Source organism: Dipodomys ordii, unplaced genomic scaffold, assembly GCF_000151885.1.
Source record: "Dipodomys ordii isolate 6190 unplaced genomic scaffold, Dord_2.0 Scaffold140, whole genome shotgun sequence".
Taxonomy (NCBI): Eukaryota; Metazoa; Chordata; class Mammalia; order Rodentia; family Heteromyidae; genus Dipodomys; species Dipodomys ordii.
Window position 1 is genome coordinate 4,496,555 of NW_012267356.1, and position 14,140 is coordinate 4,510,694.

General features: G+C 30.8%; 1 protein-coding gene across 1 annotated transcript in view; it reads right to left on the minus strand.

Moving 5' to 3' along the window:
* Nbea (neurobeachin) overlaps positions 1-14,140 on the minus strand; it is a 546,038-nt gene that overhangs the window by 483,586 nt on the left and 48,312 nt on the right. Inside the window, exons 2-6 of the mRNA XM_013031451.1 lie at positions 11,514-11,745; positions 8,117-8,217; positions 7,782-7,877; positions 4,094-4,215; positions 2,718-2,844 (exon numbers count right to left, since the gene is read on the minus strand). Coding sequence (XP_012886905.1) covers positions 2,718-2,844; positions 4,094-4,215; positions 7,782-7,877; positions 8,117-8,217; positions 11,514-11,745 — 678 coding nt within the window. The remainder of the gene's footprint in view (positions 1-2,717; positions 2,845-4,093; positions 4,216-7,781; positions 7,878-8,116; positions 8,218-11,513; positions 11,746-14,140) is intronic.

A 14,140-nucleotide genomic window follows, 5' to 3' on the forward strand; every position in this document is an offset into this window, starting at 1 on the left:
TTTTAGCTTTATAATAGTTTTCAAAACATGCTTCAACCTGGACTCCATTAAGAGATATATTAACTAATATTAAATGAAAATGATATTAAATGTCTTTAATTATTAAGCAAAGACATTATTTCTTGAGTCATACCAGTTACAGTGAATAACACTGAAGCTATGATTATTTGAGTAAGTAGAAATTACCAAATCCAGGCAGGTGCTGGTGGCTCACACCTGTATTCTCAGGAAACTGAGATCTGAGGATCACAGTTCAAAGTCAGCCCAGGCAGGAAAATCAAAAGTGGCACCTTGACTCAAAGTGTCAGAATGCTAGCTTTGAGCAAAAAGAGCTCAAGGAAAGTGCTCAGGCCCTGAGTTCAAGCCCTATGACCCACAAAAATACAATGTCAAAGCCTTCAATCTCAGGAAACAAAATTCAAAATTACTAGATTACAGGTTACAGGAATCTCTCCTAAGAAATCTTTCTGCACTATTAAATCAGGGAGTTAAAAGGTTGCCCTTTATTAAAGAGTTATTTATCTATATCATATACACTACACACTCATATACACACACATACACACAAGAATTCTACAACTCAAATCTAAAACTGGTTCTGATTAAACAAAAAAAATGCTCAAGTTTAGAGGAAGAAAAAGAAAAGGAAGGTTAGAAGAAAGATAATTAGGAAGAACAAAAAAGAGAAGGAAGAGGTAAATAAAGTAGTACAAAAATGGGAGAGGCAAAGAAATAAGGAAAGGAGAAAATGAACAAATTATTATTACCATTTCTTCAAATGTCTATCTTATTATTCTTAAAATACAAGCAAAGAAAATTAGGCTTACATATGAACATATATCTTTGCAATATCTTCTTCTATAATGATTAAAATAGTTTATTACTTTAATAGATTAAAACATCGTGATTGTTATATATTCTATATATAATATATATCAAACTTACATATTACACATATGAAATATAACTACATTCAGAATAAATTATACTACGTATTAAAATGGATGATCCAAATGAAGATTTAAGAGATTCTATCAGCACTGGACATTCTAAGTAACTGAATTTCCCACAAAATTTGCAAAAAATACTTTTTCAAAAAAGCACAAGATCTTTTTTAATGTTCATGAATAATTCTCCAATTCTCTACTAAAACACCAAAAACTGGCTCACTTTTGAAAAATGTCTTACTGTGTCCAGAAAAAATGGCTGGTAAACTTTAGTAACATCTCAAACCATTTGTACTTTATATATAGTCATGACTCCTTTTCATCCTGTTCGCAAAGTTCTTGGCATCCTTGCCTATCAAAAAAGCACTTAACATACTAAGACCCATGCCTTCTTCTATCAATTAATTAACTAACACGTCACGAATCTCATTTTACTGGGAAATAACTGCTTTATATAAGTTATTTATAAAACATACCTTAGTCCTTCAGAAACAAAAGGAATTTTTGTTCCAAGATTCATATTTTATACCTTTGTATGTAAAATGTTTGAAATAAGAGACAAATCATCAAGATGAAAAAACAACAATGTGAAGAGTCAAGGCAGCAAAGATATTCTTAAAAAAGAGAGATGTATTTCCTATGTGCAACTAAAAAATTGATCTAATATATTAATCAAACAAAGGTTAAGAGCAAAGCTGACCAAGTCTCAATTGTTACAAGATGGTAGAACTCTGAAGCAGTGGATTTCAGAACACAAGTAGATATGAGACTATAGACAGTAAATTCAGTGTTACATATTCTGAAGTACACAGGCCAGAAAGACATCTTGATGGCAGCTACTCAAAAAAAAGTAGAGCTCTGAAAATAAAAATATGATTAGAATACCATGAGATTAGATAAAACTCCTGAGTAAGATATAAAGTAAGGATTTTTCTATTTGACTCAATCAGTAAATATTCAATAAGCACTTACTGAAAAATGTCACAGAACAGGTCATAGTGAGAAAGAATTAAGAGTATGAGGGAGACAATACAGAGATCAAAACACAAATCTTACAGAAGACAAATCTTTCAGAAGATGGAAGTCAGAAATAGAAAAAAAAGTAAAGGCAGATAAGAGAACAAAAAAAAAACATTAAAAGTCATAGAAAAAAGTGAGAGCTATTGTGATCCTCTTCTAGGACTATCCTAGACATATACTAATTATTACAAATGAGGGAAACAATGAAATCTATGCTACATGTGACCATATAAGATGATGCTAAGCAAAATGAACTCCAAGATATGGAACAAGAGGTTTTTCTTTGTTGTTAGTTTTTAACGTACTATGTGATTTCTTTGTTCTTTCACTTTTTTTATTCCTGTGGTTTATCCGCTGTTGTCACTGTACTTGATTTTGGTTCTCTGGGTATTGTATATACATTTAGCTGAATTAGGGATGGGGAGAGGAACAACAAAATGGTGAGACAAAGGACAAAGGGTGAACCAATGTAACAGCGATACTCACAAGAAAATATGTTGGAAATGAACTGTACAGCTTGGTAAAGGGTCTGGAGGAGATAAACTGGGAAAATAATGAGGGAAGGGGTAACAAGTTTGACAAGAAATGTACTCACTACCTTACGTATGTAACTGTAACCCCTCTGTACATCACTTTGACAATAAAACTAAATAAAAAAAAGAAAAGAAAGAGAATAAGACAGAAACCATAATAAGACAAAGAAAATGGTGACTTCTATCATTCTCAACAGAAGTAATTCTCTCAACATACCTTTCGTGGCTGAAAATCATATTTCACACAGTGCTGAAAACCTTTTCCTTTGGACTTCAGTGATGTGACTATTAAGCAGTTGCCAACAAAATGAGCAGAATAGCCAACACCTTTGCTGGTTCGAAAACTGTAATGAATACGAGAATAACACAACAATCTTTTATAAAAAGAAAATACTTACTACCAATTAAATAATATTTTATTCAAAAAGAAACTTAATTCTCTGTGGAGTATACAACTTAATTTTCTACAGATTAATTTAAATACCTTAATTCTCTATAGACTAGTTTATGAAACTGAAAGGTAAGGAATTTAAATGAGAACACAGAAGTTTTTAATATTTTACATTAAATATCAGGAATATATCAAAATTAATGATCAATAAAAATCTATCAAGTAAACATACCCTGGGGACCATCTTTTTTTTTAGCAAGTTTTTTATTGTGAAAATACTGTACAGAGGAGTTACAGTTACATGAGCAAGGTAATGAGTACATTTCTTATCAAGCATTGTTGCCTCCTCCTTTGTTTTTAATTAATAAGTGCAAAAGTTACTTACATATAGTTAATATTTTCAATAACTACTTGATCTCTCATCCTGCTTGACCTTTTAAAATAGTTTACAAATTTAAAAAGTTAGGGCATGTAGCTAATCAACTAAAAGAAAAACTAAACTAAAAAGCTAAAGCATTTAATTTAGCTAAAAGAATATATTTTAATCATAAATTTTAAATGACTATTAAATATCTCACTTGAGCCAGGCACCTGTGGCTCAAGTCTGTAATCCTAGCTACTCAGGAGGCTGAGATCTGAGGATCATGGTTCAAAGCCAGCCCAGGCAAGAAAGTCAGTGAAACTCTTATCTCCAATAAAACACTAGAAAACCGGAAGTGGTGCTGTGGTCAAGCAGTGGAGCACTTGCCTTGACCTGAAGAGTGCAGGGATGGCACCAAGTCCAGAGTTCAAGCCCCACGACTGACAAAAACAAAAATACTCACTTGGTTATAGTTTTACACATAGCTATTATTTTTGCTTAAATATGTTAATAACTGAAAAGGCAAAATAGATGAACTCTAGAGGGAGATTTTTGTCTCTCCTACCTCAGTCATCCACAATATTCAGCATCCTACAAGTGGTATAGATTGAAGCAAACTAGAAAAGAAAAGCCTGTAACACTCAGTCTTACACTATAATCGGGAGGAACAAAGTAAGAAAAATTACCTAATCACAATAGTAAAATGAGTAAGTAAATAAAATTTATAAACTTTCATAATATATATTCTAATATATAGTAGTCTTGAGACCATACTGTAGAGTAATAAAATAAAATAAAATTACTTAAAAGACAAAGTCCCAAAAGTAACCAGACTACTCACCAATAAAGATAAGGTTTATCCTTATCAACATTAATGTTATTTAATGGATCCATTCGGAACCAAGTGTTCAGCGTAAAGCCATTCTGATAAGGCCATTTTGCGATAGGAGGCAATGCAATTGCCTACAAAGCAATGAAAAAAAAGTATCAGCTAAAGAAAATATGAAGTCACTAAGTTCAAATCTTGCATTCACAGATTAAGAAAATAGTCAGAAATTGATTAATAGAAAATAGAAGCCAGGCGCTGGTGGCTCATGCCTGTAATACTAGCTACTCAGGAGGCTGAGATCTGAGGATTGCAGTTCAAAGCCAGCCCGGGCAGGAGAGACCGTGAGACTCCTATCTCCAATAAAAACCACCAGAAAACCGGAAGTGGTGCTGTAGCTCAAGTGGTAGAGCGCTTGCCTTGAGCTGAAGAGCTGAGGGACAGCGCCCAGGCCCAGAGTTCAAGCCCCACGACCGACCAAAAAAAAAGAAAAGAAAATAGAAACCATTAACTTATTTAAATATTCTATTACATACTGCTTGTTGACTAAATAAAGTTTACAATTACAGTTATCAAATTAAATTTCATACAGTATGTTCACAAATAAAATTAAATTAAATTAAAAAAATTTCATTTCTAGATTACACAGTGGTTTGCAGACTATTTTCCTAAGTCCCCTCCAATTTCATCAATACTCAATGTCTTATACATATGCCTCATATTTTTTAATTTTGTATGACTATTGCTACTTTTTAGAAATATTTCTCTCGCTTAAAGATTGTTAAGTCTTTGTAGCCCTAAACTGTGGTAGAGAATATTAATCAAATCAGTGCTGAAATACAGTTGATAATATTTGTAACTCTCTTAACACTGAAATAAAAAAGAGGAAATCATAGTGTTAGTTATTCAGAAACTTAACCACTGAAATTTAAGGCCCAAAATATTCAAATTCCTCTTATCAGTAGAAGAGCAATAATACAGAATTTAGCTGGTAATAACAGTAAAGTGAGATCTGATTATTCCAAGGAGTAAGAATATACTTGATTATTTCACTTTCAAGAAACATCTGAGTGATTTATCTTTTTATAAAGATATCCAAATTTCTTTACAAAAATATACCTATTGGAGCTGGGATCGTGGCTCAGTGGTAGAGCGCTTGCCTTGCATGCCTGAGGCCCTGGGTTTGATTCCTCAGTACCACATAAGCAAAAAGAAAAAAAAGCCGCAAGTGGCGCTGTGGCTCAAGTGGTAGAGCGCTAGCCTTGAGCTGAAGAGCTGAGGGACAGTGCCCAGGCCCAGAGTTCAGGCCCACGACCGGACCCAAAAAAAAATATATATATACCTATTATGATTTTATAATTGATCTTTTCCATAAGCACATCCTTAATATAGTTAATAATGGCCTTTCTAAAATATTACAAAGCTTCCATACATTAAAATTTGTCTCAATATAGAATAAAATTTAAATTTACTCAGGTTGTATAATACTTCATACATACTATGACTCCACCTATTTCAATTTTCTTCTCTTCTACTATCTTACCGTATACTCAAAGTATACCTAATATAACAGTTGTTCCACCTATTAACTTAAAAGATTCCCATTTCGTAGAAGACACTGCTTCTGTCCAAAACATTCTCCTTTCAAAAAAGACCCCATAATTCCTTAATTCCAGGCTAATATTCCTCTCATCTTTCAAGCTTCCCTGGAGTTCATCCTAGCTTGGTTTCTCTTTTCTTTCCACATTTACCAGTGGTACTTCTATAAGATTGTAATTAATACTAACCTCATTTGAGCATTAACGCGACCTCATTTGAGTATTAACATGAATAGGAAAAATACTGAGGACATTAAGTAGCAAAATGAATATATGGGATTATGTATACCATCTAATGAATATGCTACCTTTTCCATACATGAGATACATTGGCATATGTTTAGATTTTTTTTCAGCCTTTTGTAAAGAACACTATCAATGTTACATCAACAAAAGTGGCTGCTTACAGCACTATTACTGGTGTACACCAAAACATCCTTTTCCTCCATTGCTGCACACTCATAACTCCCAATCAATTGCCTTGAAACTGTATACATAAACAGTCTCAATATTCAGGACTACATAGCCCTAAATTAAAAATCAAATAGTGAGATAAACAAAGAAGTAGAAAAAATAAGTTGAGATGATCTGCCCTTCAAGTTTTATGTTGAAAACTAAAAAACACTGAAAAACCTAAATAAAATTAAACTATGTGTTCAAAAACTGGGAGATTCAATAATGTTAAGGTAAACTATGTTTTCTAAATTGTTCTAGACTTAACACAATCAAAATCTCAGCCGGATTTTTTAACAAAATTGAATGAGTTCATCCAACAATGTATACAATGGCAGCCATCCTACAATAACCAAAACTATTTTAAGTTAAAAGTAAAGTTTAAGTATTTATACTACCTAATTGCACAGCCACAATAAGAAATAAAATATGACTTTGGCATAAGGATAGAAATACAGGGCAATGCGAAAAACTAGATCAATCTAAATTCAATTAATTTGAGGAAAGGTATCCAGTAACTTGAAGTGAAAAGAACTGTCTCTTCAATAGATAGGTATTGCAAAAACTGGATATGCAAACAAATAAAATTTAACCTCCAACTTTATCACACAAAATGTGAATATAAGTAACACAAAGGAAACAGAACTAAATATAAGTGCTAAAACTAAGAATTGCTAATAAACACATTAAAAACACAAAGTTGTGACTTAGGTTTAATATTGATTTCTTAGGATATAAAAGCACATTCCATAAGAGAAAGAATTAATTTTAATTAGATTTTACCAGTAAAATCTGTTATAGTTGAAGAAATAATGTTAAAATAATAGATATATCATAGATAGGAAGAAATTATTTGACAAATGTGTTGAATAAACTCTTAAGGTACCTTAAAGACATAACCATTTTGTACTGGCCTTGGCAGAAGATTGGAATACAAAAATTGCAAAAAAAAGAGACAATTACAATGAACAATAAACACATGAAAAATACTTAACATCCTAAGTTATGACAAAACTATAAAACTACAATGAAGTACCACTACATAATCAGTAAAAAAAAAAAAAAAAAAAAAAAGACTGCCACTGTCCAGGATACAACTCAACTGAGACTCACACTGTTGATGGAAATGTAAAACCTGATAAAGAATAATTTGACAGTTTCTCATGAAAGTAAATATATTCTCAATAAAACTCAGCAATGTCATTCAGCTTTTTAACCAAAAGATAAGAAAACTTATGTCCACAGGAAGAAATGTACATTAAATGTTCACTGCAGCTTTATTTACAATAGCTGAAACCTAAAATCCCAAATGTCTACTAACTAGCAGATGAATAATAAGATATAGCCATAAAATGCAATACTATTCAGAATAAAGTACTGATAAAAGCTATAATTGGGGACAATCTCAAAAGGGTTATCATAAGTGGAGGAAGAAAAGCATAAAAGACTGAGCTAGGAAGACAGCCTGAGTTACAAAGCAGACCTTGTCTCAAAAAGAGTAGCAATATACTATATAGCATATAATTTTACTTACATGATTATCTACAAAAACTATAGGAAAACAAAATAAATCAGAGGTGAAAAGGGATAGAAGCTGTCTGACATAAAGGTCAAAAGCAATTATAATATTAACACATGGAATTAAAACTTACCGCAGCACTGCAACCAGGGAAATTGAAAAAAGTATCAGGGCCATGTCTTTGTGGCATCTGATTAAGAACCGACAATAATTTAACTGCATGTCTTGGCTAAGAAAATAACGAAAGAAAAAAATGTCATCATAAAAATATACAAATAATATTTAACATAACACTTTATAATCACTGGACTGTTTTCTAACTAGAAAAAAATTAATTATTTACTTAATGGTTTAAAAAGAAAATAAACTCCTCTACCAATTCAATATATAGCTCTCTAGAGACAAACTGCTGAAATTTTAAGAATGAATTCACTGATACTGATTCTTCTCCTTCTGAACATAGCTTACCCATATTCCACTCTCTCCTCGAAGCATGCTGAACAAAAGCTTCAACTCCTTAACAGTGATGCTGTAGCTGGCAAGAACCCCCAACATATCAACTAGAAGATCTTCAAAGGAAAATAAAGTTATTCTCTACTCTATTAAAGAATAGTATATGACAAGCTATAAACATTTTTAAGAAGCCAATATTATCAAGTGCCATATATATATATATATGATATATATATACCTACATATATATCATATATACCTACATATATATCATATACCTACATATATATTATATACCTACATATATATATATCATATATATATATACCTACATATATATCATATATATACCTACATATATATCATATATATATACATAAAATCTAAATGTCCTTTTGAATTGTAATTCCAATTAAGAGTTTCCAGACACATTATGCAAAAAAGTTCAAACTAAAATATTGAAAGAGACAAAAAGATAATACTACAAATTGTTATTTTCAAGTGAAAAGCTGAAACTTGAAATTTTTATCATAATTATCTGGTCTTAATAGAATATGCTCTTTAAAATATCCCTCAGCTTAGAAACTATTTTGAATACTCAAAATAGTATTAACATATTAGGCATTATTCTAAGTGATCAGTATGTGTCAAAGTCATAAATCCTCATAATAAACTTAAATACCATAAATATCCTCTTTTAAAAATGAGTAAATTGTGACACATATTTTAATCAAATTGTCCAAAAACAAAAACAGAGCAAGCAGTAAAGTCAATATTCAAACAGGCAATATGGCTCCAGAACTCCCATTATTACCCATTAATCTATAAGGAGAAGTATGATTTAATACATTACTAGAAATATCCATTATACAAATTTGAATATTTTCTGTATACATACTGAAAACATCAGCTCACCAAATACTAAAAAAAAAAAACATTTAATCTCTTGTCCTCTAGTCACTTTCTCTATACACTGTGATTAATATCTTGTTCTATATTATTTATAAGAAATTAAACATGTAAATATTTATACTTCATTTCTCTACTTTCTAAAGCACTAGGAATTAAATATACTATACATGTTAATACAAACCAATGTACACATATAATATACTTAAAATGCACACATACGTAAAGTTAGATAGGGGTAATGTGAAATAATAAGTTGTTATAAGATTTTTATTATCTAATGTCACAAGTTATTTTGACATTTTTAGGTATTGTTTTTAAAACAATAAATAATTAATTGATCCTTAATACCAAAACAAGAAAATGATCTCTATGTTGTGCACAATTGAATATGATCTTTTAATGAAACAAAATATTTGATCACTTCAGTAATAAAACTGTATGAAAATGTAGTAAATACAAATTTTGATATTATTTATAAGAATTTTAGATAAAAATTAAGACTAAGCAATTAGTGAAATAGCAACCATCATCAAAAATTCCTTAAATACTTATATGAGGATACTTTTTTAAAAAGCCAAGTTTCTATATGTAACATGTAGAATATATGTGACAAAAAGTGAGAAATTTGTAATTTCAAATTTTTAATTCCTTATATTTTCATTGTACATGAAAACATATACAAGATTTTTTTTTGAGGAGACAGGGTCAATCATAAGACTAGAACTTGGGGCCTGAGCTCTGTGCCTTAGTTTTTGTGCTCAGGGCTAGACCTCTATCACTCTGATTCACAGCTTCACTTCCGGTTTTCAGGTGGGTAATTGGAGATAAAAGTTTCACAGACTTTGCTGCCACGGCTAGTTTTGAACTGCAACATTAGATCTCAGCCTCCTGAGTGGCAAAGATTATAGGTATGATCCACCAGCAAACAGCTTGGACAAGATTTTTTTAATATAAATAAATATTGTAACTATGAAATCCTGATCGATTAAATATTTAACTGTCTTATAGTAATAAGTCTACGGCATTAAATTAAAAGTGCCTCTCTGAACTTAACATACTTTAGTAAAGAGATGAAAACTTAGTAGTGTCTTGGTATTCAAATTTTAGTATGACATGTAAATGTTGAATTCTCTAAAATAAAATTAAGGTACAGATTGTTTTCTGATGCTCATTCTCTTTTTACAGATTCTTCTACCATCAGGCTCTTTGGGAAGGAAATGTTTAAATTAACAAAAAGAAAAAATTCTGTTACCACTACCAATACTACACAGAAAGAATAAAAGAAGTAGGGAGCTGCATAGTGTAAAAAATGTCAAAATATGAATTTTTGTTACTATACTCACTGTCATTAAATCCCAATTCTCAGGAATTAATTCTAGTAATTAAAATAGGCATGTAATTCTGTATTCTTTTCTAAACTGTACCAGGTTAGTGCAAAGTGGCATCCACTTTATGACAGGGGAGACTACAGTAGCTACAGAATTATCAAAAAGATACTTAAAAATTTAAGTCTGAGTCTCGTTTTTCATCAAAATATTATCTACTACTAACCATGATAAAGAATGCCAAAGCATGTTCAATAGAGCTATCTGCCACTGTGAAAGCAATTAGAAATGATCTTATACTCATAAAGAAAAAAATATGACTCATCAGAAAATAAGTTCATATATTAAAATGTTGACTTTTATAAATTGAGAATCTCAGCATAAGTAGCTTTTGATATAATTTTTAATAATTTCAAGAGTTCATCTATTTCTTAAGTATCAGGTACAATTATTTATTTCTTGAGTTAACTGCTGCTCGAGGATCATCATTAAACATATTCCCACTGAACTGTATGTAACCACAGAAAGACATTGGTGTGAAAGACAAAGGGTTGGTGATGACAAATCGCAGATCTCAAAGTTGTTATTGGAAATAAACTATTAACCAAGAAAACATAACATTTTATCTGAAATTTCGTGCAAAATTTATGTTCTATTCCATAATAGTGCTCATTTTAATATAGAAGTTTCTCCCAAACAATAATAAGCTAAAATAAAAACTTCCAAAGACACACCATGCTTTTAGAACCTCCTGTCATCTGTCATAATTCCATACATGGCATACTGAATACCATGAAAGTGGGATAATTTGGTAAAGGGCTCATCCATTACACAGAACTAAAACATGTGTTGTGACATTTTAACTATGTAAAGATTTAATTATATAGTACATAAAAATACTTCATATTTTTCTGATGGTCTTCACAATGCTTACTGCACAGTAATGATATTTTTTTAAGATTTAGCGAGGCAAATATGGTAAGTATGTTTGTCTAATATGATCATTATATTTCTCTTCTTTTATTCTGCAGGTGTTCCATTAATATAAAAGACAAATTTCCCACATATTTCTACATATTTTAAATTAAGATAAAATCAACAAATCTATATTACCTGTGAATACTATCAAGTTTTTTAATAGTTCAATGATACTTTCCTATCAGATAGTCACATACCTGCTATCATGTCATCTACAGCACTCATTTTCAGCAATACTTGTTCAATTAGCCCAACTTCTGTGCTAGTCTGTAAATTCCGAACACTTTTTCGTAGAATGGCTGTAAACATGCTCCATATTTCTGCCTGACATGTTACATCACAGTGTTCCAAAAGTTCTGTCATACATGTTATACTTTCAGCATCCTGAATAATAAAGTTCATCTCCAAATCAAATTCTCCACCAACCAGCTGAAAACAGAAAGAAACAAGAACTAGAAATAGTATGAATGGTTACTTATAACATAATAAACAATACCAAAAATACAACTAAGAAAAATACATAGCTACTATTAGAAATTTAACAAGAAATGTACCCATAACCTTACTTATATAACTGTAACCCCTCTGTACATCACCTATACAATAAAATATGATTTTAAAATTCTAATCTTCAGGCATAATACTTTTTTGACCTAAAATTTTAGAGCTATACAATTTCAAAAATGACCAAAAAATCCAATTTTCATAAAGATGAAAAAGAGTGCTTTCAAATCTACAATAACAAACTACAGCATGTAAATACTAAATGGAATTCAGGACACACAACTAAAAAATGGAGAGAGGTGGTCAATACAGAACATATGTAATATGTATAACCTACAGTATGCTCTGTTGAAATGATGGAAGGAATATTTTAAAAATATTGAACAGAGAAATATGTGAGATCTAAAGTACTTTGTGAAGTAAAAACGTGAATTAAGAAAATTGACTTATCAGCAAATATAACTTGTTGCATTATGTCAAATGAGCAAAGGTTATCACTGTCCTTAGCAAATGCCACTGTATGTAAAGGGATACAAAAGTACAAGGAGAACAATAGAATGATATTCTTATACTATGTATTGACCAAGTCACATATAGGACTAAAACTCAGAATCTGAAGCTTTTGCTTACTTGTCTGGCAATCTACAACCTGAGACATACCTCCAATCTTATAAATTACAGAAGTTGACATATTCTTAAGTATTATTTTTGACAAATTGGACATCCATTCAGTCTAATGAATGAAATATTTAGGAATAAAATAACCATTTATTTAAAACTTGACATATTTGAACATATTCATTCATTGCTTCATTCAACAAGAATTTTATTGATTAGTGTATAGAATTTACTCTCTAAGCTAATACTAGGATGAGACAGTGGGAACGAAAAAGGCCATGTCTTGATAGTGCTACAGATAGGACTAGATTCTAGGAAGGAAGATGTACATTCAAGAATGGGTATTCAAATTGAGCTGGATTACAAAATATGTTAAGAATAAAAAAGGACAGATAATTTAGAGTAATTGGAAAAGGAATAAGCAAAAGAAAAATTAGATTAGGAACAGATAGGAGGTAAAAGAATTACATTTCCCATTATTGAAAGATACTTATAAATATGGACAAATTATTACAAATGCTATATAATAAGATAAAGAATGATAAAAGTAATGATATCACCTCATCTACTAAATAGTATTTATTATTATAAATATTTTATATCTATTGAAAAACTAGTATTAACCTTATCTAACAAGTTTTAAATACCCAGAAAAACAGTCATAAAGGAAGTATGTGATCCAGTACAAACAGTCAACAAATTCATCTTCATGGAAGCCCATACAAACAATACAACCTCATTTAGAACTACTTTAAGTCTTCTAAAATTAATCATCTTAAACTCTGAAATACTATGATATAATTTTCTCTGTAACTACACAAAATAAAACTGTATAGTGCTTGCCTCCCATGCATGAGGCCCTGGGTTCAATTTCTCAGTATCACATAAGCAGAAAAAAGCCAGAAGTGGTACTATGGCTCAAGTGGTAGGGTGCCAGCCTTGAGCTGAAGAACTGAGGGAAAGCGCCCAGGCCCAGAGTTTAGCCCCCATAACCAACAAAAACAAAACAGAACTCTATAGTAACTAACCCCTCCACTAAATTCTGATTCTTTGACCTATTCCCTCTAATTAAAATTTAATTTCACTTTTGTATCAAACCACCTCAACTTCTACTATTTCTAGTTCATTGATGAAAAAAGGCACAAAAGTTCTAAGAGACTGTTTGTGAGTAAAAACTGAAACTTATGATGTTTTAAGTTATATAAAAGTTTAAATACATGCTACATAAAAGCTAGTTTATTTTTTGAAAGATTTCATAATACTTCCTAGATTCAGACTCTACTATACCACTCACATAACAATGTCACCTTAGTAAAGCTATTTCTCTAACCCTCTCTTATACCATCTACTAAACAGTAATCAAAATTCCTGTGTAAGTGGACTATTGTGAAAACTAAATGAGATTAAATGGCTTAGAAGTACTTAAGCACAAGGGCAGATAAAATTAGCATTCAATTCAGATGTGATACTATCAGTTCTCCAACCATTCCAATTTCTAGCTAAAATATGTAGTTATATGATCCACTATACCTACAGTACCATAAAACTCATCTGACTTCAATCTAAAGCTTCTAGAAAATATGAATTTATTATAGGTTATACATTCTACTTACTACTTAAAGAACTATTAAATAAATTCAAATTATCATTTGCATCATGCCATACAACTAAAGCTTACCACATGTGTAATTGTTTGAGTCAG